At 38.4% G+C, this 23,049-nt stretch overlaps 1 protein-coding gene across 4 annotated transcripts in view; it reads right to left on the reverse strand.

The window, feature by feature from the left end:
• MPPED2 (metallophosphoesterase domain containing 2) overlaps nucleotides 1-23,049 on the reverse strand; it is a 111,478-nt gene that overhangs the window by 51,315 nt on the left and 37,114 nt on the right. For all 4 annotated transcript variants that reach the window (XM_061999796.1, XM_061999795.1, XM_061999797.1 and 1 more), the window contains exon 3: nucleotides 22,044-22,225. In XM_061999796.1, the coding sequence (XP_061855780.1) occupies nucleotides 22,044-22,225 (182 nt within the window). The remainder of the gene's footprint in view (nucleotides 1-22,043; nucleotides 22,226-23,049) is intronic.

A 23,049-nucleotide genomic window follows, 5' to 3' on the forward strand; every position in this document is an offset into this window, starting at 1 on the left:
AAAAAGAGGGAAATCTATACAAGTGAGATACCTGTGCAAGTGAATAATCTTGAATTTATGGTGTATCATACATGCTTCCAAGTGCCAAACTACTCATGAAGTATTTACCTACAGCCAGTCATATACACATCTAAGATAAACGCTGAAGGAGCAGATTTTGTGTCATCCCTACAGAGATCCAGTCCCCTCAGCAGCACAGGTTGTTGCCGCTTGTCTAGCTGCAGCTGCCCAAACTGCTCCCCAACAGACAGAAAGTAAAGGCAATTAGAAGAACCTGCTGTGGTCAGCAGCTAGGGAAACTCTTCATAGAGGTTTCTCATGGAAAGCTCACTGCATCTCATGGTTACTCTCTTCCCAGCACTTTACAACATAGAGCCTGGCTTTGGCTTTTAAAAATAAAGACAGAATCTCTCAAAGTCTGTGATTTCTCCTTCAGCAGCAACAAATGAGTTAGATTGTGTAAGTACAGTTATATAGACTTGAGCATTCACATTATAAGCTGGACTTCTCTCATCATCAACTGCAGATACTAAGACCAAAAACAGCTATTCTAGGATGATACTGACCAACTGACTGTGAAAATATCCTGGCTGTTTTAATCAAACAGCCTTCACAAAAAGTCCTCAATGGAACTGCTAAAACTGACATCTATCAATGTAGTGGCTGAAAATGTAACTTGTGAATTTCTATGCATTTTACCTCTGTGTCTATAGAAATCTACAGAACAAAACAACGAAAAACAAAACATAGGGCAAATAAAGGACAGAACATGCACAAAACCAGAACACGCTTCTAAAGAAGTAGAAAAAACTGAAGCACAAGATCTCTCAAAATCTTCTTTAGGAAAAGTATTCCACCAGCTTTTTAAACTATCGTCAGCTCAAATGCCTCTATTTTTTTCCCTTCCAAAAGAGAATTTTGGAGAAAGAAAAATAAAGGCAAAACACAAATGGGCAACACAGCAAGAGGAGTAAATGAATGAAAGTTTAACTGTTTTCCCTTTATGCAAAGAAAACATTGGACCACAGCACAGGGAGAAGCAAAGGCTGAGACCCTTGAATTCCTGTGATAAATCTAAAGCTTGTACATTAAAGCTCCCCTTTGTTGAAAAGGTTGTTAGACACAACAAAACAGAAATGTTAGGGAAGTGCAAGCTCTGCCTCTGACCTTTCACTCTGTAACCGTCAGGCTTCATAAATTTTCACAAGGCCTGACAGCTCTAGCGTTAATACTCACACTTGCGGATCGAGCCACACAGCAGGTTCAGACTGCTACCTTCTCCTCTGAAACTCATGCATTAGGATTTCTTCCATGCTGGCAATGGAAAACCAAGTCTAAGAAACATTAAACACAAAAAACTACGTTACAATAATGCCAAGGTTGAGTCATAAACCCATGAAAGCAAGGAAGTACTGAATGAATCTTGCGTCAGCATCTATCTAACTCAGCTACACAGTGCTGAGGTCTTGCAGCAAATACATATGGTCCTGTCTGAGCAACCACAGACACAGGTGCTACTTAACCTATATGGACACTTAGGAGAAGTCTGGCAATGCAGAATCGGTAGTAGCCAATACCACATGCTTCTACTTGTTCTCTCTCCCATAGGTGAACGTTGTACGTTTGGCCGTAACACCACTGAGTGCAGTATGAATCCTGCAAAAGGGCCATATACACTACAACCTACTTAACCATGGATCTGATTCAACCATGCTCTGTATTGGTAACAATTCCTTGCTTTTATGTATTTATGCCTCAACCGTAACATTATTCTAATGTAACTGTTTGTGATTAATATCTTTCCTCTATCTGTTAAAAGAAAAAATGTAGCACAACATAAGTGACAATCTTTTGTTTCACTTCAGTGTTCCACAGCTTCCTTAGCATTAGTCTGACATTACTTGGATTGGGTTTTGATCTCAGAGTTGTTTTGAATTTCACTGTGCTACTGTTATGGAAACATTTTTTTCTTGAAACAGAAAGCTTCACTAAAGTTTTATCAATTAATACATGACATTTATTTGTTTTGAAACAGATAGAATCTTAAGCTTTTGTTTACTCTAACCTCAAAACCAAAAAAACCTCCAGATTTTGCAACTCGTGGCACCGCCAACTCTAGGTGTAAAAAGTCCCCTCAATTGACTTTAAAATTATGAAATCTGAAAGAGAAGCAGCACAGATTGCTTGCTAATCCCCGGAAAGGTTTTCTTTTCAGGCTTGTAATTATGTAACCTAAAAGGCAGAGCTTTCAAGTGGGGGGATGCAGGGGAATAAAAAAATCTGACAGCTACGAAGTTTCCCCTTAAATTTAACAAATTCTGTAAATGACACCCTCCTTGGAAATTGCTATAGCCTTATTCTTCCCTCTAATTTTTAAAACTGCTTCTTGCAGAAATGGTAGTTCCTGCTACCCTTTCTTATCCATAGCAAAGCTACGCTGCATGCACACCTTCAAAGAGATGCTTTAAGTGAAAGAACATTCACTTGGGAAAATATAAAGGTCTTTAGGCAGGAAAATCTTTTGTCTGTTTTGTCTGGCAGAGCTGAAGGGTGTTCCCCTGAAGAGAATTACCTCATATTTACACTTAAAATGAGATTTGCATCTAGCTCCCTGTAGTTTTAAGGTCTGTAGTGCATGTACATTGCAAATAAGTATGCTGTATTTTGTCCAAAAGATTTCACATTTTCTCTTCTGATCAAGATCTTCCTGTACCAGAATTGACAAGTTTTAGATTGATTTCAGCTCGGCTTGGTTTCAAATGGCTCAGAACTTGAATTCTGAATACCAAGGCTGAGAACGGGAACATAAACTCTGCCTTCACAGTGCCGGTGGGGCTAAGTAGATACATTCCCCTTGAACTTGATTAAGACTAAATTGAAAAGGAACATTTTTGGTTACTATTACATTAGGCTAAAATATAGAAACGATCTCTAATACTATCTAAATCTAATAAGAAAAAGCTATCTCTATTTCAAAATTTTCAAAGCATTCTCTGTAAATGCGTCACAGATCAATTTACATGGTACTTTCGCCAATAAGCAAAACGAAATCACAGGTTCCAATTGGCTTAACTCATATTGGAAAGTGCAAGAGCAAATGCTAGAAAATGCAATTACTGCAAACAAACTCCATTTTCTCCACTCGGGAGGGAATTTCAAGGAACATTTTATTGCCCTCAAATAGTATTTCTAAAGGCATCAATACACAATTCTATTTTCTTTTCCGAGTCCCTTCACTATATAACCTAATCCTCTATAAAGAAACTCACTAGATTTTGAAATAATATATTGGTTGTTTCTATTACCTTGTGCATGCACATATTGTATCAATTTACATGATTTTTCTACATGAATCTTAAGAATGTAAAACCCAACAGCCATTGAACACAAACAGATCTGGACTTGCTTCCCATAACACACCGTTTGTCCCTATAATTTATGTTTCCAATTACTTCTTTTTTTTTTTCTAAAAATAAATGAACAAAAGCCATCAAAAAGGAGGTCATCTTCAGAAACAATTATACATAAAGTAATTAAGCTAATCATAAATATCACAGACGGTGTCTTGGTATTTTCACATACATAAATTTTCACCCTGCAAAAGGCCAGAAAATGCTAAGGACAAGATTTTCCATAGTAAAATATGTTCATTTAAAAGTGAAACAAGTCTAGGTATCAATTCTTCACTGCTTAATAAAGTAAAATGTAGTGAAGGAAATCAGAACTATGAAAACAGGAGCTAGACCTAGATTCTGTCCCATATTTTTCTGCCTTATTGTGAGCAGCAAACCTCCTTTTCTGTCCACAGACTGAAAACCACACATCAGGATACTTTTATTGCCTACCTATCTAAACAAATCAGGAAACATATAATCACCAAAATGTTCTCTCATTTCTCTCCTCTCTCAACTTGTTCCCATTATTTGTTTTTTCACATTCAAATAAAAGCTTTGAGGCTTACAAGCCTACCAAGCAGTAGGCACATGCCTTCCCTTTATCTCCCAGCCTGATAAAGCCTAGCCAAGATTTCTGAAAATCCCTCCAAATGCTTTTTTTTTCTGTATCCCAGGCAGCTGATCAGAGCTTTTCTAATAGGAAAAAACATCTCAAAATACATCTGATAACTATTTTTAATTGTCTTGCTATAATACAGTACACTTTACAAAACTTCTGTTTTTATACACGTAACCAAAATCCTTCCTTCCTTTCAAATCTCTAATTTCTGAGTACATTATTGGTAACCCAAAAAACATGCTTGGGCTCAGGCTTAACTGACTACCAATACTAATGTAAGGTGAACAAATTCTCAAAGCGAAAATATAAGCACCAAGAGTAATAAGGAAATTAAGAAAAATAAACTGAAAGGAAAAAAGAAGAAAGAGAGGATATACTTCTTAAATATCCCAAAGTTTTAAAAGCATGGGCTGCTTTCCAAAGAGTAAGTCAGTCTGAGAAGGTAACATTCTCCAGTGGGCCAAATCAATGAACTGCTTTTGAAAACTGACCCTGTGATCATGTTCTGTGCTTTTACAAATATTTAAGTAAAAGCACTAAGTTTGATATTTCAAGATGTTTTTAAATGTATTTGTAGATGGCAATGCTGATGTTTGTTGGGAACTGTTTCTTCCTTCTCTAAGTCAGAAAAGGAGAAATGTAAAACCTGAACCAAACTTCACTTCTGGAAGCAACCCAATATCCATTTGACAGCACCATGTACTGTAATTCAGAACTACTGCACAGTGCTCTCCTGAAAGTTTTATAGAGGATGAAAACGAAAAGGGAAAGTACACAGGGAGTATGAACAGAAAATTACTGTCAACTAAAAATATTCAGGCAGGTCTTTATGAACCTCCAGTACTATTTTCTGAATCTTACATTTAAATTTATTATTCTAAATAAACCTAAACATTGCATTATAGCCTTTCAAGATGAATCTCCCGAGCCCTGTAAGGAAATTCCTTTTAATAACCCAGCTCACAGAGAGGTTTCTTAGTTACTAAAGGAGATAACTAAATCACTCCAGCTGCATCATGTTATTTCAAGGAACTCAATTCCTCTTATGCAGGTTTGGTTTGTTCTCAGTCATCTAGAATTGCCTGAGCAGAATGGCACAGCCTCAGATACCTTCCTTCTAAGTTTAAGTAACCCCACAGAAGTAACCCTAAATGCATACACACAAAAAAAAAAAAAATAAACAAAAAGAGAAACTTTAGGTCCAATAAAGGTCCAGTGAGAACTATAGAAATTGGTACCAGTGATTTCTGAGTTCCAAATCTCACCCCTGCTACCATTTCTTGCCACTTCTTGTCTCCTGGCTTTGCAGAATTTCTATTACCAAATTATCTGTGTTGCAGCATCCCAGGAGTTCAGGACAGACAGATCAGACTGAAGTTTTTACCAAAAAAAACGTTTGAACTTGGAGTGGCAAAATTATCTGCTGAAATACCTCCTAATTGTCCTTCCAAAGAAGGAAGGTGAAACATGAAAAATAATGTATGTGAAGTGAACTCCATTTTGCAATATACAGAGTTTGCATGATGCATTTGAGACAGAGTTCATATGAAACTCTTGTTTCCTACATTTGTTACTATAACTACATAGGCTCTATGCTACAGCCATCTTCACTCCTTGACAACACAAGGATAGTAGAAAGCACTTGATATAAAACATCAAGTTTAAGTTAAACTAGTATCTGAGACTTATGGTACTTGTATCCGTACATTTGAATTTACAGTAACAAAGTGCTGCAAAACCTGCATGATGCAGCATCTGTAGTTTCCTTTTGTGTACAGAAGTATACCAAGGATTCTGGTACACGAGTAAGTATTTCTCTGTGTAATTAAACACTATCATTAACTGTTAGGCCATGAAGCATTTGTAATTTTTCATCTCGTGTGGTTTCTGTACGGTAGGAGCAGTCTTGCCTTATCCATTTTAGCCATCATTTCCAGACTTAAAAAAAAAAAAAAAGCAGGAAAAAAAGGACTGAAAACTCCTGCTGTAAAAAGGTACAATAAGCAGACCTTAAGTTTTGCTGAATGAAATGACAACTATAGTTAATCTGAGCTGGTCACTAAGACAAAGCACTGAAAGAACAGCTACTTCAGTTACTTACACAAAGGTAACAATTTCTTTCTTATTTATACTCCTTTCTGCTAAGGTTTTGCCCTTTCACCTCAAAGGCAAGCATCGTTGTTTTTACAGCTGGCTCCATGGAAGCATTTGTTTATGAATGGCTATATTGCTTCCACTATAACTGTACACACATCCTCTCTATTATCTCAATCAAATGTCAAGACTCATCTTAACATATAGAGCCAGAGCTGTCAGTCACCAGGGCAGTAGCTCTTCCCTCCTGCTGCCCCCAGAACTGCCCCAGCAGGGTATCTCCCCAGCCATCCTTGCTCAGGAAGCCCCTCCCTGCCTTTCACACCCCAGCTAATGGCACAGGATTATAATTTACAATCAGGAGAATGAAAATGGTGACTGGCTTTCCTTACAGTGTCTGTCTGGGAATTACTTTGTATGGGATTTTATGAGTCTGTGACCTTTACTCTCAGGACCACAATTATGGTTACAGCTACACCTCCAGTGTGAGAAATACTGATGTTGCTTTTGCAGAATTAGAAGGAAATTAAGACAAGGAATTCCGACTGGTATCTGCCTCTGTGTAATGTAAATCAGTGGACTGACCACAAGACTGTTATCTGTTTGTTTGTAATGTTAACTAGAGTTTTAAATCTCAGGACTGTGGGGAATGGGTGATAATATACAAAAATCAGACATCCTCTGAGGGGATTGTAGGCACCTTGAGAAGTTGTAAACCTTGGAGTACCTAATCAATGGGGAAACGAGGGAGGGACCTTGCGGCCGGGATAGGGAATAAAAAGCCGAATACTGTATCTGTCAGGCTAGGACACCCGCTCTTGCTTAATAAAAGTGCTTCACTGCAGAGTCTGACCTGAGTCTTTCACAAGAAAGCTTGTTTTGTTTCTCACAGTTTGGGGCTCGTCCGGGATATGAAGTCGCCTTCCTGGGGGATCTCTGTCGCTGAAGGACAGGAAGACGCATCCCGTTGATTTCAATGGTCCCGTGAATCATTGACAGGGGTTCCAGAGGAAACCGACCAGATCCTGAGACCAAGTTTTGAAGGCAGACCCAGTGAACCACAGGGGGAAAGGACAGGAATAGTAGGCACGATCATATTGACCAGGAAACTCTGTGCACGGACCAAGGTAAGAAAATTGACTATTAAGTATTACCTGGATGGGGCATTCTGAGAGACTTTCTGTGTGCGTGTGTGTGCTTGAGACATACAACAGGTATGAAGTGAGTGAGGAGTCCGGATCCGTGGTTCTGTTGTTCTGCGAGGAAAACAGCCGGAGATGGACGAAGTGAAAGCACAGAGTGACAGTAAAAGTCTCAGGAAGTCAGAATGGGAAATAGAAGTGCCAGGCCTGAGGGAAATAAAAGGGATGAGGAAAAGGGTCCCGGGAACATTCCTCCAGATAGTCCATTGTGAGGATGTTGAAAGCTGAGAAGACGTGTCGGGTACTCAGGATACAGTACTGTTGTTTTATGTGGTCTAAAGAGATGAGGAAACAAGTTTTGGCAGCATGAGTGTTTGTGGACCTTAGATTTTGTTGCCTTCAAGCATCCAATTATTGACATCGAGTGAGCTCACCTGAAAACTTTCATAATATATAAATGATTACGTGTGTTGTTTTGTTTTGTCATTTTGTTTTGTTTTTTGTTGTTGTTGTTGCTCAGAGTGTAGTGGACTTTTTGTGGTGGCTGAATGCATTGTCTTGTTTTCTGTGACATTTTGACATAGAGAGTAAAGTGGGACTGGTCTTTTTGTTGATGTCTGCGTCTTTCTCATTGTCCCTGTCATTTGACAAAATAAATGTAGTGTCACAGAGAGGATTGTTTTATAAACTAAACGTATCAGTTCAACTTAACGTTCCTGAATGAGGAAAAAAAAGAAAAATTAAAATTGTCTATTGAAATAGAAAAGGATCTTGTGGGCTGGAGAAGATAAGAATTTATTTTGTTAACAGCATAGTGAAGCCAGCTCCAACAAAAGGAGAAGATGTTATTAAAACACTCATATAGAATGACGATATGATTTGTAAAGTCAAATTGTAACATCACAATATCAAAACAAATTGTTTGCTGATAAGTTAAACACTTATCAGACTGTAGCCAAAAAGGCTGCAGTTCAGGTTGTATACTATAAACATTAGAGGAAAAAGAAAAAAATTAAGCTGCAGCAATTGTGTGTGCTCTTAATTAAAGGCGCCTGCAGAGCCGGTCTCTGCACTGTATGTATGAAGAGTGTGTTTATGTAAAATGTTTTGCAATCAGTGAGTGAGTTTTTTTGGAAGGTTTTAATCCCTTGATATGTTATGTATGTGTGAGGAAGTCAGTGTGTGTTATTTTTTTTATGTTCAGGATATAATCTAAAGTTGATGTTAAAATGTCTGTGAAACTTATTTTGTTTGAAGAGAAAGAAAAGATAATTCACAGGAATGTGGGATGAAATTTTAATTTAGCCTCAGAATGACTTTAGACTGGGATTATGGAAGTTGAGCATATGGACAGAGTTTGTTGGATAAGGGTTGGAAATTGACGTGTGTGATTGGAATGTGAAGGAAGACGGGAGTGTATTGAATGGAACAAAGAAAGAGGCAGGAAAGGAGTCAGGGGAAGAACTGTTGGTGGATGGTAAAGGACAGCCTGGGCAGGCAATATAGATTGTTTCCTCCCCAGCAAGATGTTGGGTGTGGGGAAGCGGGGCACTTTGAGAGAGAATGCCCCAAGTCAAAGGAAAAAGAAAAGGTGATGTCATTACTGGCTTTTGGAGATACTGAATGGAGAGGTCTGGAGTTTCGTAATTAGAAGTCCCATTGGGAGCCCTTGATAAATCTAAAGATGGGATCCCAGGAAGAAGAGGTGGTCCTCTTGGTTGGCACGGGAGCTGCCAGAATCTCATTAAACTTTATACCCTATGGGGCAAAGTTATCAACAAATAAAACTCTCGGGAGTTAAAGGAGAGAGATTTTCTTTCCTTATGTTTAAACTGATGTTATTAAGAAAGAATATAAGAACAAACAAAATCTGATAGTCCTTCTTCTGATATTATTTTACTTCAGTATATTGATGACTTTTTAATTTCGGGCAAAGAAAACAATGTGGTAAAAGAAGCCACAGATTTTTTTTTGTTTATTAAACTTTTTAGGAGAGCAGGAAGTATCAAAATCCAAACTGCAATCTGTCAAAAAGGAAGTTAGATATTTTGAACATTTTATTTGTGAAGGGAAACACAGAATGAATCCAGAGAGAATAAAGGGAGTTATGGAGTTGCCCATCTTGCAAACAAACAAATAAAAAGGAATTAAGAAAGTGTTTGTGATTAACTGACTATGGCCCTCTGTGGGTAAACTTTTATGCACAGAAAACAAATGGGTTAGATTCAAAATTGCTAAATGAAAAGCCAAATGTTTTAACTTGGACAGAAGGAGAAGAAAAGCTAATCCAGGAATCAAAACAAAGTGTAATCACCACTCCTGTGTTAGCACTGTCATCCTTAGGTAACCGGCTTATTTTGTTTGTCACAGTAGATAAGGGAGTGTTAACTCAACAATGGGGTGGGTGAATGACAACCAATAGAACATACATATCCAACCTTCTGGATCCCATATTGAGGGGATGACCAGAATGTGTACAGGCAAAAGCTGCCACTGCCCTCTTAGTAGAGGAAATCAGAAAACTAAAGTTTGGAGTTATATTAATAATAAATACCTCCCAGTAAGTCAAAACTATTTGAACTCGAAAAGCTGAAAGGTGGCTAACCCATTCTAGAATATTGATATAAAAGACAATGTTCTCAACTTTAATCTTGACTCCCAGCCCATGCCTTAATCCATCCACTTCCCTATGAAAGGGAGTCATGAAATGTGAAAACTTTGAACACAATTGTTAAGATATAATAGAGTATCAGTGTGACCTGAATGGAAAGAAATAACTTTACATACAGGCCCTTGAGAGTAATTCAAGGCAAAAGGCATAATGGCTATGCAATTATTGAAGGAATGAGTCAAGAGCCAAAAGAAGCAGGGCGATCACCAAATACCTGGTCAGCCCAGACATACGAATTATATGCTTTAAACAGAACATTACAGCTGTGAGAAGGAAAAGGTGAACATTTTATATTGATTCAAGGTATGCCTCATGACTTTTCCTTTCGGAAAGGCACGAGAAGAGGTTTACTCAATAGCAAGGGAAAAGTATTAGTACACAGAGAAGTAATTAAACAAGTATTAAAGAATTTATCACTTCCAAATGTGGTCCATGTGAATGGGCATCAAAAATGGAATTATTTTAGGGCCAGGGGAAATAGATTGGCCAATGAAGCAGCCAAAGAGGCAACATTAAGCCATGAGATTCTGAGTATGTATAATCTCACCTCCTAGGTACCTGCACCAAAGGCAACTCCTGTGTTTACAGAAAAAGAGATGTTAAATGAACAAGCTATGAGGGAAATAATGGCTATTTTACATCAAGGAAGTCACTGGGGTATGCAAGCAAAGTGTGATTTAGCTTTAAGAAAATATGTATGTGTAGGAATGTATACAGTTGCCAAACAGATTTGTGAATTATGTGTGATTTGTAAGGAAAAAAAAAGGGCCTTAGGAAATAACCCCCAGGAAGGAGAGAACCTGGCCTAAGGCCCTTTAAACCAAAAATATTAAAATATTAAAAGAATTAGATACTGGGGTTTTATTTTGTCTTTCCTCAGGAAAAAAAGGTTTTTGGCCCAAACAACACCTCTCGAGTTTGCAGCCCACACCATCCAGCCTGAAGGGCAGATCCTGATCAAGTCCTGAAAAGGAACCAAACTGCAACCCGAATGGGAAGGCCTGTTCCAGGTATTACTGACCACTGAGACAGCAGTAAGAACGGCTAAAAAGAAAAAGGACTGGACTTATTACATCAAACTCAGAGGACTAATGGGACTCTCCACTTGAGGATGGACAGTGGCACATATGTCAGACTACAAACCTCTTGTGTCTTAAACTAAAGAAGCAATAAGAATCCAATGCAAACAAGGACACTCATTAATGTTACTAACTGATGAGGTGGTAGTAGTAGAAATGTCATTAATTGTTGAAAATTAGGGAGATCATTGTAATTATGGGTTATTGTTTGTTGGAAATCCAGGGGACAGCATCATGGGGACAAAGTAGTATTTGGTTAAAATATGGATAAATATAACTAACAGGGAGGCTCCACAAACTATACAGTTTAATGATTGTCAGATAGAACCTATGAACTTGGAGCCGATATAAATGGAAGGGATTCAGGATTGTAGTGTAGAAATCAAAGAGGGGACTGAGCCAAAGGATAGAAACTCCTACTAAATTACCTAAAATAAAATCATGAGACCCACCAAATGACCCAAAGATTGTAACTATAACTGGAGTAAATAATTTACCGTAAACATTTGAGACTGAAGCAGGATATGAAGATGCAAATGCCTGGATTGAATGGGTTTAAATATACAGTGTAAAGCCTGAATCATAGTAATTGCTATGCATGTGTCTCAGGAAGACCTACTGCACAAGTGGTTCCCTTTCCTTTAGGATGGAGTAAAGAACCACACGGAACGAGATGTATGACTGCCCTATACCAAGAAAAGACTGCATGGGGAAAAGAGAGCTGCGAGTCTCTCTCACTGTTATTCTCTGCTCTGCAGAGCAAAGACATCAAAGTACCTCCTGTTTTCTCTACAGTGGCCGGTAACCACACAGCTTGTCTCTCATGACAGGGTGGAGGGGCTACTGGGTATCTCGGAGACCTGGAAATGTGTACTGAGTCACTGAACGTGACTGAGGATAAAGCAGGAAATTACTCAGCTGTGAGTATCCCCAGGGCAGATCTATAGTGGTATCGTGGAGGAAAAATCCCGAGGCCCGTGCTCCCTCCAAATTGGAAAGGCACATGTGCCCTTGTTCAATTGGCTGTTACATTTACCCTGGCATTTGAAAGAGAATCATGTATTTCGGGGAAAAGAATGAAAAGAAATTTAGGGGTATCATTCGATGACAGGATCTATATTGATTCAATTGTAGTTCCCAGGGGAGTATCTGATGAATATAAAGCATGAAATCAAATAGCAGCAGGGTTTGAATCCTCCCTATTTTGGTGGGTAACGATAAATAAGAATGTGGATTGGATAAACTATATTTATTACAATCAGCAGCGGTTTATAAATTACACCAGAGATGCAATCAGAGGAATCACAGAACAACTAAATGCCACTAGCAGAATGGCATGGGAGAATAGAATAGTTCTAGATATGATATTGGCAAAAAAGGAGGGGTCTATGTAATGTTAGGAGACAAATGTTGCACTTACATACCAAACAATACAGCACCAGATGGAACCATAACCAGAGCATTACAGGGACTTACCACACTAGCAGAGGAATTGGCTGAGAATTCAGGGATAGATAACTCTATTATGGGATGGTTGGAATCATGATTTGGGAAATGGAAAGAAATGGTAGTATCTGTGGTTACCTCTCTGATAGTAGTTGCAGGGATATTAACGGCAGTTGGATGCTGTATAATCCCATGTGTTAGGGGGCTTGTACAAAGATTAATTGAAACAGCGATATCTAAACAAATGCCCTTAGACCCGCCTCCCTACCATGAGAAAATGTTTCCTCTTAAAGAGCAGGAAGATCAAGAAGAGACAGAATTAAAAAATAACTGTGAAATAATGTTGTCTAACCTAGAAGAGTCGTTGCAAAAGGCAACAAATGAATAAAAAAAAAGGGGAAATTTGTGAGAAATATTGATGTTGCTTTTGCAGAATTAGAAGGAAATTAAGACAAGGAATTCCGACTGGTATCTGCCTCTGTGTAATGTAAATCAGTGGACTGACCATAACACTGTTATCTGTTTGTTTGTAATGTTAACTAGAGTTTTAAATCTCAGGACTGTGGGGAATGGGTGATAATATACAAAAATCAGACATCCTCTGAGGGGATTGTAGGCACCTTGAGAAGTTGTAAACCTTGGAGTAACTAATCAATGGGGAAACGAGGGAGGGACCTTGCGGCCGGGATAGGGAATAAAAAGCCAAATATTGTATCTGTCAGGTGTGCCTACTAGCTAGGACACTCGCTCTTGCAAGAACGCTTAATAAAAGTGCTTCACTGCAGAGTCTGACCTGAGTCTTTCACAAGAAAGCTTGTTTTGTTTCTCACACCAGCACAAAAATGCAGGAAACATCATGGTTGTCTTGCAGCTCTTCTGCTTATCTCTCAGTAGTGAAGGCAAATTATAAACACTGCTCAGGGAGTGGAGAGCCTTAAGAGTAATGTGTGGAGGAGAGCAGCTCAGGAAAAAGTAAGGAAGTCCAGGTAATTTTTTTATCATGTGCAGTTCTGTTTGTGTTGGCTGGCTACACCAAAAAAATTAATGGCAACATGCAGGAGAAAGTGAGCTACTGCACTCCTGATATCCAGCCTGGCCTGTAATATTAAAGATTCTGGTTCAGTAGAAGCATATGTACTGAGGTCTTTAAAGTTCACTTATCATTACAGGAAATCCAAAGTACAGGATATTCCTGAGCTCTCTCATTTCTTAATTTTATTCACTTGGGAAGATATGAAGCTCTGGAAAAAACAAGTGAATGTCCACTACTTTACATCCCTGTGGTTCCATTTTGTCTCCATCTTCTTTGAAGCCCCTGTCCTGCCCCCAGCTTGAGATTATTTTCTTCTCTATGTTGGTTTTACATCTTCTTGCCTCTCTTTTGACATTGCTGTCCCCTGTTGTGCTGCTTTGTTCCTTCTCTGCTAAATGCACCATCAAGAGTAAGTGAAGGTTTGGTAACCATCACCTCACAGCTGGGGTGCAGGACAAGAAAGAGATCAAAAAAGCTCACTGAAGTGACCTGTGCCTCCATGTGATCTCAGGTCCTGAGAAACTCAATTCCCAAAGCTGTGGAAGGGCCACTATGAACTCACTCACAGATGAGCCAATGCTGAGACCAGCCTGGTGCTTCCAGCCTTGAACCAGGGTCACCAAGAGAAGATGCTGACCATGGGCCTTGTGAGCACCCTATAGACCTAATCTCTATTTGTCATCCTGAGAAGGCCTGAATAAGGAGGACAAAGAAAATGCAAATTTCTTTATCTGTGAGGAAAAGGTTTCTCTTCTCCTTTTTCTCCCCATCAGTGGTACCAGAGTGTTCACAGATATAACACCTATCTGCTGAAATCAATATACTCCCTAAATACAGTCAATAAAGATTTCAGGCTCTTCTAATAGGTGTGACAGGGGTGGAAGGGAGAGGTGGAGTCACAACAGGTCAGTCTTTCAGAGTCTTTTTGTGCAAAGCCACATCATTCCCAATAAATAAAATACATGCAGAATTTGTCCAAGCAAAAATATGCAGCTTCAGCCCACTGCAACAAAAGGGTTAATTAACAAGCTATGCAGGCTGGTTATAGCCAGCAAGAAGCAACAGCCTATTTTTCTTTAAAAAAAAAAAAACTCAGTAGTTCTTAGAACATTTATTAACCCCCTAGTACAGGCAATTACTGTAAGATAAAGGTCTGCCAGTCTTGCATTAACATAAAGTGCTGCATGTTGCTTTTCTACAGCATAGTAATGTCCACAGTGTGGATAAATGCTAACATTTGAATTTTAAGCTTCATTCAACATCCCCCCCACCTCCACCTCCTCTCCCCCATTTAACTTTTTTAACAGATCTTCACTCACTAAAAAAGAATCCTTTTATACAAGCCAGAAAAATGCAGGATGGCATTTCACTGAGATACCTTTTTGTAGCTGAGTTTAAGGTAATCTCACACATTTTCTAACATGCAGAAATGAAGAGAGGAAGGGGGGTGGGAACCACAAAATGTAGAGCTCATTCCTGCTCTCTGTGAGGTTCTCTAGTTACATTAAAAAAAAAACAAAACAAAACAGTGGTGATTAAAAAAAGAAGGCTTTGTAATAGACAGGACACTGCCAACCAGCCTTAAATTGAATTACACAGCCTGCTAATCTTTATGATGAAATAAAATTTCTTTGAACACTACACATTATACTAAAATCTGCAATGCTTTCTCCCCCCAGCCTCAATCTCTCTGCTCGAAGCAACTCCTCCACCTTGAAACCATTGTTCTTTCTAAGCAGGAATGTGATGCTCTACCAACAGAAAGACTTCTAATTTTAATTGGCTATTGTTAATATGGTGTGCATTGTGTGACAATTTAGGAGAGGCGGTTTTGCACTTTGTATTTTTGATGCAAGATTTAATTTGTAAGTGACAAAATAAATTGATGGTGTACAAAGAACTTTAACTGCTTCGCATTGAAATCACGCTCATGTTATGATACGCAGCTGCAGTGGCAATGCATTCCTTGTTTCATGCCTGATCGACACAACAACTATAAGTCTTTGTTTTAAAGTGGGAAAAAGGGAATTGAAAGGAAGAATTATTCTGGTTCTTCTATAAATTTGTTTTTGTTATGTTTTGTTATTGAAAACTTGATCATCCTTCCCATTTAAGAGGAAATGACTGAGCAATCAGTGTGACTGAAAGACCTGTCCAAGAACTGTGCAATACTTTCCACCCCTGCTTGCTGGCTTCTTTCTTTCATTGAAAATGACTAAATGAATACGTTTGGTTAAAACATACAAAGGGCCACTCAAGCCAGAACATTATTCTCTTTGAAAGCACATTTCACTGAAGCCAAGTTTCTAATTTTCTAATGGCTGTCAAGTAACACCTTAATATTTGGTTTGACCCATCATGGCAGGTAGTACAGAACTTATATAGAGAATTTTACACCGTATCGCCAGTAAATTAGCAAATACAGCTTAAAAAAGCTCTCAAAGTTTGACTGTACACCATTAACAGATAGTAAAAATAGTTTCTTGTGAAATTTCTTGATGGAAAGTTGCCAGGAATAACAAGAGCAAAACAAGAAAAAAACGATCAGATATGAATAAACTTACACTGCTCCTCATGCACAAATTCCACTTCAGTCAGTGGAAATTTTAATATCTTGACACTCACTTCTACACAATTTCTTCTCTTCTACCTTTTAAGTTATACTTCTAAGGTTGTGTTTTCCACTAAGTATCCAGTACCTGACTCTGAGGAGAAGCAGCTAGAGTAACACCAGCACAAAAATACAATTTTGCACTTTCTGTTTTTTCACTCTTGTTTTCACATTTCACTGTAGACTGCTACATTAGAAAAATTATTCCGCTTATTACCAAAAATCCACACAGCTGTATCTTCCCATTATTTTGTAAATACAATCAAATGTAACACTCAAATTATTTTTTATTCATCTGAGAAGAAAAAAAATACTATATCCAAAAAAAGGGTATATGCAAATAAAAGCTGAACACTGACAATTAATTCAGTCAAGCCATATGGGAATTTAAAACTAAGTACAAATGAGAATTTAACTATGACATTAAACAGAGTTCATGTTAGGACAAAAGCCAAGGAAATATTCTTAAGTGGTGATACTGCAATAAAACCTAACTAAACTCGGAAGAAGCTTTTAAAACTTTACCACAAAGGCAATGAGATACGTAATCCAGAGAAGTAAATATGTTTAAAAAATCACCACACAAAAAAAACCCCCTTGAAGACTCTAGGTTTCATCTTACAAATCTGAGGTTGTTCTTCAATTAAATTGCATCAACTTATCATATTCAGCATTTATCAGCCATCAGAATTAATAACCAAGTAGACACAATAAGACCATTTGTACAGGCTTGCCAGTGCACCTTCAGTTCAGAGCATCTCTGAAACAGAGAGCCCGGTATCATCTGGATCCTACAAACCATAAAAAAGCTAAAGGTATCAGAGGGATAGCAGAATGTCAACATCAACAAAAGAGTTAACTGTCTTCAGCAGCCAGCTCCACCTCTCCTTAAAATAAGTCTGTCCCATTCCAGTGTCCAAAGACAAAAGAAGGTCCTCACCAGAGCCACCCACAGAAGACATAGCTGTTTTCAAAATTAGACCAATAGATTTTGCTTCCCTCTCTCCCAGAACAGCTGTGTGAAACTCATACATAACTTACAGGATTAAAGCTACCTCAGCATTTTCTTTCACTTGCAATGAATGCCATTTTTTTTTCAAGTGCCAAGAGTTTTGTTCATCAAAATGGTATTTTATGTTCAGTCAATTATTTATTCTAGCTGTAACAAGCAGAGCAATATAGGGTTCAAAATATGCTCCAGATGGTAAAAAAACAAATCAGAAATAAATCAATTTATAAAAATAGGAAGAGATTTGTTTTTCTTGCCATAATTTTACTTTAAAATATTCAGAAGCTTCCTTCTGGCTCTAAATTAGTTCAGAATACTCTGAGCTAATATCCCTCTGTATTTAGAGAAATTTAGAGCTTACTGCTTTGTTTTTATAAAAAACTATCTTGTCAGATGCTAAAATAACTCACATTAGAAATACAGTTTTACAGAGCAAAATTCTCAAGAACAAATACTTTGTCACAATGAATCTGCTTTCAGTGTACATTAGCAAAAGGAACACTCACACAATACCCTAAATGAAATATGCCTGGAGAGGAGGTGAAGTCTAGATAAAATAAAGGAATATCGAAGGCAGACCAGAGACTGAGAAAGGATACAAAGGAATGTGACCCTGAATTTTTAAACAGTGATAAGAAAAGAGCTTGATCTTACTATTATACTGTTTCGTTACAGTTCATTTTTTGCAGATTAAATTATACTGTCTTCAAGATCAAACACTATGTTGGCAGGTGTCTGGCTTGCACTTTTGACTATGATTTCAAATTTCTACAGTACTAAGGCAGAAATTTAAGTGTAGACTGGTACTAACTCCATACCTCCAAGAACACCGCCACACTTGTACTGTTCTTCCCACTTTGTCATCTACTCCATATAACAGCTATTAAATCCAAGCAGAAGCTGCCATTCTCAGTAACTAAACACTCACATCAAAGCAAACTTTAAAAGAACTGTAACAAGAAAACCTCCATGTTAAAATAGCATATAATCATCTTCTCACCTTAAGTAACATGACGGAGGAACTACATCCCCAAGAAAAAGCTGAATTTTTATTTTAGCTCTATCAACAGGGTTTATACTAAAGGCAAGCATATATCACAGGTAAAGAAGCATTTGGTTCAGTCCAAACTGATATGTATTTAGCCACTAAACCATTCAGAAAGCTCAAGTCATTATCCAAGTGAAATTAAAGAAAAATGCATTCAGAACAAAAGCAAGACATGAAAGAAGAAACATGAAACCATGAAGTTGTCAAATCCCAGAACAACTCAGAAAAACAACCATAGCCAAATTCTACTCTCAGCTGCACAGACATTAACCGACAGCAATTTCACCTCCTGGATTCACACGAGTTGACCCCTGCAAATTTTGCCTAGTTTGTCCAGTAATATGCCTTTTATTAGAAATTTTGTAGGAAAAATAACCACCCCAAACCCAAAAAAGAACACAATAAGAGATAATCACTAGACAAAAAAAGGAACAAAACTCAGTATCTGAGAAAAACTACTAAACCAGATGCAAATCATTCACACAAGCAAGGCTACGCACAATCAGGCCCGTGCTAATCGAGCATGACAAACATATCGTCACTCATTAAAGATCTATCTGCCTGAATATATCTTTGCTTTCTCTTCAGCTCTCATGAGTTATTCAATCACTCCCCATCAAGTAGAGAAGGAAATATCGCACAACGAAGAGCTATAATTAGATATTCCTGGATTTCATTTCCCCTATATGACTCAATGAGAATGGATGGGAAAAATATGAACAGTTAATAATAGTATATTGAAACATTAAGTAAGAAACGTATTGGGCATAGCATAACATCTTAATTCATCCTCAGCACATAATGCTGTGTTTACTGCAAGGTCAGTTAAGTTACTATAAGAGATTTTTAATGAAAACAATTATAAATTTAAAATAACTGTGTTTAAAGCATTTAACAGCCACTAAGGTCAAGTGATTACAGCAGTTACAAGACCCAAGGGACGTGTTCACACCAAAACAAAGCGAATAAATTACCTCAGCCAGTGTATGTAATCACTAAAGTGACCACAGAGGTTATTCAATGTATAAGCCCAGACAACTTTCATGCAAAACCAATAATGAAAATTTATCAGCCAAAGGGAATAAAAAGTGTTAAGTACTACTATAAGTTGCAGGAAGATCTGAGAGCTAGGAGGAGGAGGAAAGACAGTGTGGAAAGCACATCAAGGAAGGATGAATGATAATGAAATGGATAGACAAGATGCTCAGGTGAGATACACAAAGAGTTAAAGGGATGCAAGACCCACAAGATATAAAACTGCAGGGCTGACACCAGTGCTCTCAAGTCCTATAACTCTGGCATATGTTGCACCCAGTGAAGTACAAGCAAGGCAGGGGTTCATAACAGCTATTTTTCAACTCTTCTCTTGGCTTTACTGCCAAGAAAACTATGGATAGTTTTTGTGCCTTAGTCATCGTACCAACTATGATGCCTCTCACTATATAGAAAAAAGAAAATCCTGATTGTTCCTGCCTGCCACTGGTATGTATTTTTCAAACCTATTACATGCCATCAGGTCACAACCTGAAAAGTATTAATCTTCACAATATACATAGGAAACATTAGAACACTATTTTTTGCAGATAAGAGCCTGAAACAATGTGGCGAAAGGACATGCCTAACTTTACAGTGTTTTGATTCCTGATGAGGAGAGGAGAGCACTGGAACAGCTATTTCCCAGTGTGGTAAAATTCCACAGGGTACTCGATTTGCTGCCTCACCTTATCCCAGAAACCTAATAACTGGTATTGTGATATATATGAAAATCCAAGTGGACTCTGTGCACATTAAAAAGGAGGGGGGAAAAGGAAAAGAAAGAAAGAAAAATAAATAACAAAAGAAGCTTTCTCTGTACCTGAAATATGAAAGCCTGAGGCTAAAGTCAGTAGATGAGGATCTCATAGTTAAAGTTTCCAGATTCAATGACAGTGACTGTCAAAGAATGCAAAATCTGCTTTAAATAAATACCATAGTGACCTCCACAAGAACTATATACACTCTAAGAAAGCCCCATGGTAAATTATTTGAGGCTGGAACAAAACCTGTTCAAACAGCTACAATTCTTCTGTTGGAAATGTTAAACCAAGGCTCTATGTGATAAAGTTACACATCATGAAACACCTGTTAAATACAAGGAACACCAAGTGGCTGCCAATGCTGCAAGGTTCTCCCCAAAAGGGTGCAAACACACCAGCAGCTTACTTGTTTTGGCTTTCTGCAGCACCGAGTTAGCATCTGCAACTGCCAAGCACTGGGCATGGCCTCTGGCTGTATCTAAACAATACTTATGAAATGACTCAAAGTCCAAAGAGGAATTTTGGTAGCCAGACACTGCTCTTCCCAGTGCTCTCATGTTAGACTTTAGAGGCCTATGCTCACCGGTAAGTAATTCCTTTTCTGCAGCTGCCTGGCATCTAACAACTGGACCTCACTGAGCAGTAGTGCTGGCCCACCTTCTCTGGGAGGACTGAAGCTCTGTAGGACCACAGGGAAGCTGTGCAGCCTCCTACTGTTCTTACCTTGCTTGCAATAGCCTCCTTTGCAACACTAACATTTACAGGCTATCACAAAGAACGCTCAAAAGCTGAGGATGATAATTCCCACTGTCTCTTCCCTCAACCTACATACATATCCACTGACTTCTGTACTGCTGCTTGATTTCCAGTCCCGCGATTGCATTCCTAGAAAATGGATAGTTTTGAGCCCATAAAATCTAGTACCACTTTCTAGAAATAAGAATGATAAAGCTAAATTACAATCTGGCACTATCTGGAAGCTCCAGCCCCACATGCACAGGAATAAAATTTAAATTTCTTTAAAATTAGGCTGTGGAAATCAAGGAGGTCATAAGGAAGATAAAAAGAACAGTACAGAGAAAATGCAAAGGAGGATGAAAAAACAGAGAATATGGAAGGTCTTCTATTTAAAAATACCTTTTGTCAATTCATACGTTCTTAATCTCTTGAAGGGTCAGCCAAGGAACTCCAATGGAAAAAATAATGCTATGAAGGCACACAGAGATGTGGCTGTCATGATAGGCAAGATGCAGGTAAAGCCTGATGACAAATTTGTGCTTTCATATGTTTTTATATAATGCTGTAAATTCATTCCCATATTTTTTTTAAGATTAGTTGCTCGAGTCACCTTCACCTCGGAGTATTTCCGGTGCGAGTTGTGACATGACAGTACATAGCCCAGCATACCATTGGTATGTATAACAGCAGCATCCTGCACAAGTTCCCTTCCTTCATTTTGGTCTTCTGCTGTTGCAATTTAATTGCCCTCAAGTGTAGCAATACACTGTGAAGGCATCGCTAGCAAACACACAGCACGAGTATGAAACACATCCTACCAAAGACACATTGAGGGCCTGAGTTCTAAGTTACAATGCCAATATCTTAGCTCAAAGGAGCAACCATGTGAATTTCATCCCCAAAAAATTGTTCTCCTCCAACCATTATTAATGATTTTTGTTGTCCTATATTGTGGGAAGAAGGACTTTCATCATTTCCAAATATTTTGTACCTTTCATCACTGCTTTAAATCATATCAAACCCAAAATACAGCAAACAAAACCCCGCAGTATCAACTAATGGGACACTGTATGCATTGTTATGTACTGCCGTCAACCTGTCAGTGCACACATAAGGCCACATAGGTCTTGGAATGACAGAATCTTTTCACTCAAGATAACGCAGAAATATAATGAAGTCTCTGCATTTGTCTTAATTAACGGAATCATACTGAGGCTAGAAGCAACATATCACACAAGGACAAGTGAAGTAAGGGGAGGGGGGAGAGGTGAATTTCAAGTGTTCTAATTCAATTATTAGGCAGTGACTGACACTTAGACAGGAGAGGTTAATTGGGGTCACCAAAACGCAGTAATTCCTTACCTAACCAGTCATTAAACTTCTTAACCTCTGAGGGCAGTCCCAGTTCGGTGAAATCGCCCGTGTGGAGAAGGATGTCCCCATAAGGCATCTGGATGCCATCTGTTCTGGAGTGTGTGTCTGAGACGCAGACAAATCGCGTGTGGCCCGCTGGTTTTGGAGTGTCATATGGGATAGGGTCGACCCTAAAGCAGACACATAAAGATCTCATAACAGTTACAAGGTTAAAATCTTCACATCAACACAGATCTGTCTCTGCATAAGCATGAGCGCACACACATCCACATCCACTTATACACATCATACTGAGAGAAATGACTCTGTTAACAGAAATGTCAAAAACCCAGAAGGGACCACAGTGCTTCTTAAATACTTACCTGGTAAGGAAGGAAGATGAAAAAATACACAAGATATGGTCAGCTTCTGATACTAAAGTTAATTTAAACGTTGGAAAAAAAATGGACTGGAGAGACTTTGATTTCAGATATATTTTTTCCATAATCTGCTTTATACATGAAAAGGAACATGGGCCATTAAATGATAGGTCTTGCAGGTGGGTCAGTAACAGCCTCTCACTTGAGCAGAGCAGCTAGCATCTGATTTTGTTCAAGGGCATAGACACTCCTACAGGTGCCAACAGGAATATTTGTTTGCTTTGATGAAGCCTGGAAATTGCAGAAGAACTGAGTCTAATAACAAATAGAGAAAAAAAGGGAAGAGAACTGCTTTATGCATACTTAATGGTTAGACGTTTCAAATTCTAACAGAAAAACTTGAAATACAAAAGGCAATCCATTGCCTGCTTTAGAACAGCAATTGGTTCTCTGCAGAGCTACCATAGTTTGATTTGCTCAACCGAACTCAACATTTGAGTAGCACAGCATCTGGATTAACACCTCAGAAAATCCCATCCCAGCTCCACAAATCTTCAACCGCATTCCCTCAATGTGCCACTTTGGATCAAGGTTAGAGCTACAACTAGAAATTTAGAGGCATTCAGGACTTATGT

Source organism: Colius striatus, chromosome 7, assembly GCF_028858725.1.
Source record: "Colius striatus isolate bColStr4 chromosome 7, bColStr4.1.hap1, whole genome shotgun sequence".
NCBI classification, from domain to species: domain Eukaryota; kingdom Metazoa; phylum Chordata; class Aves; order Coliiformes; family Coliidae; genus Colius; species Colius striatus.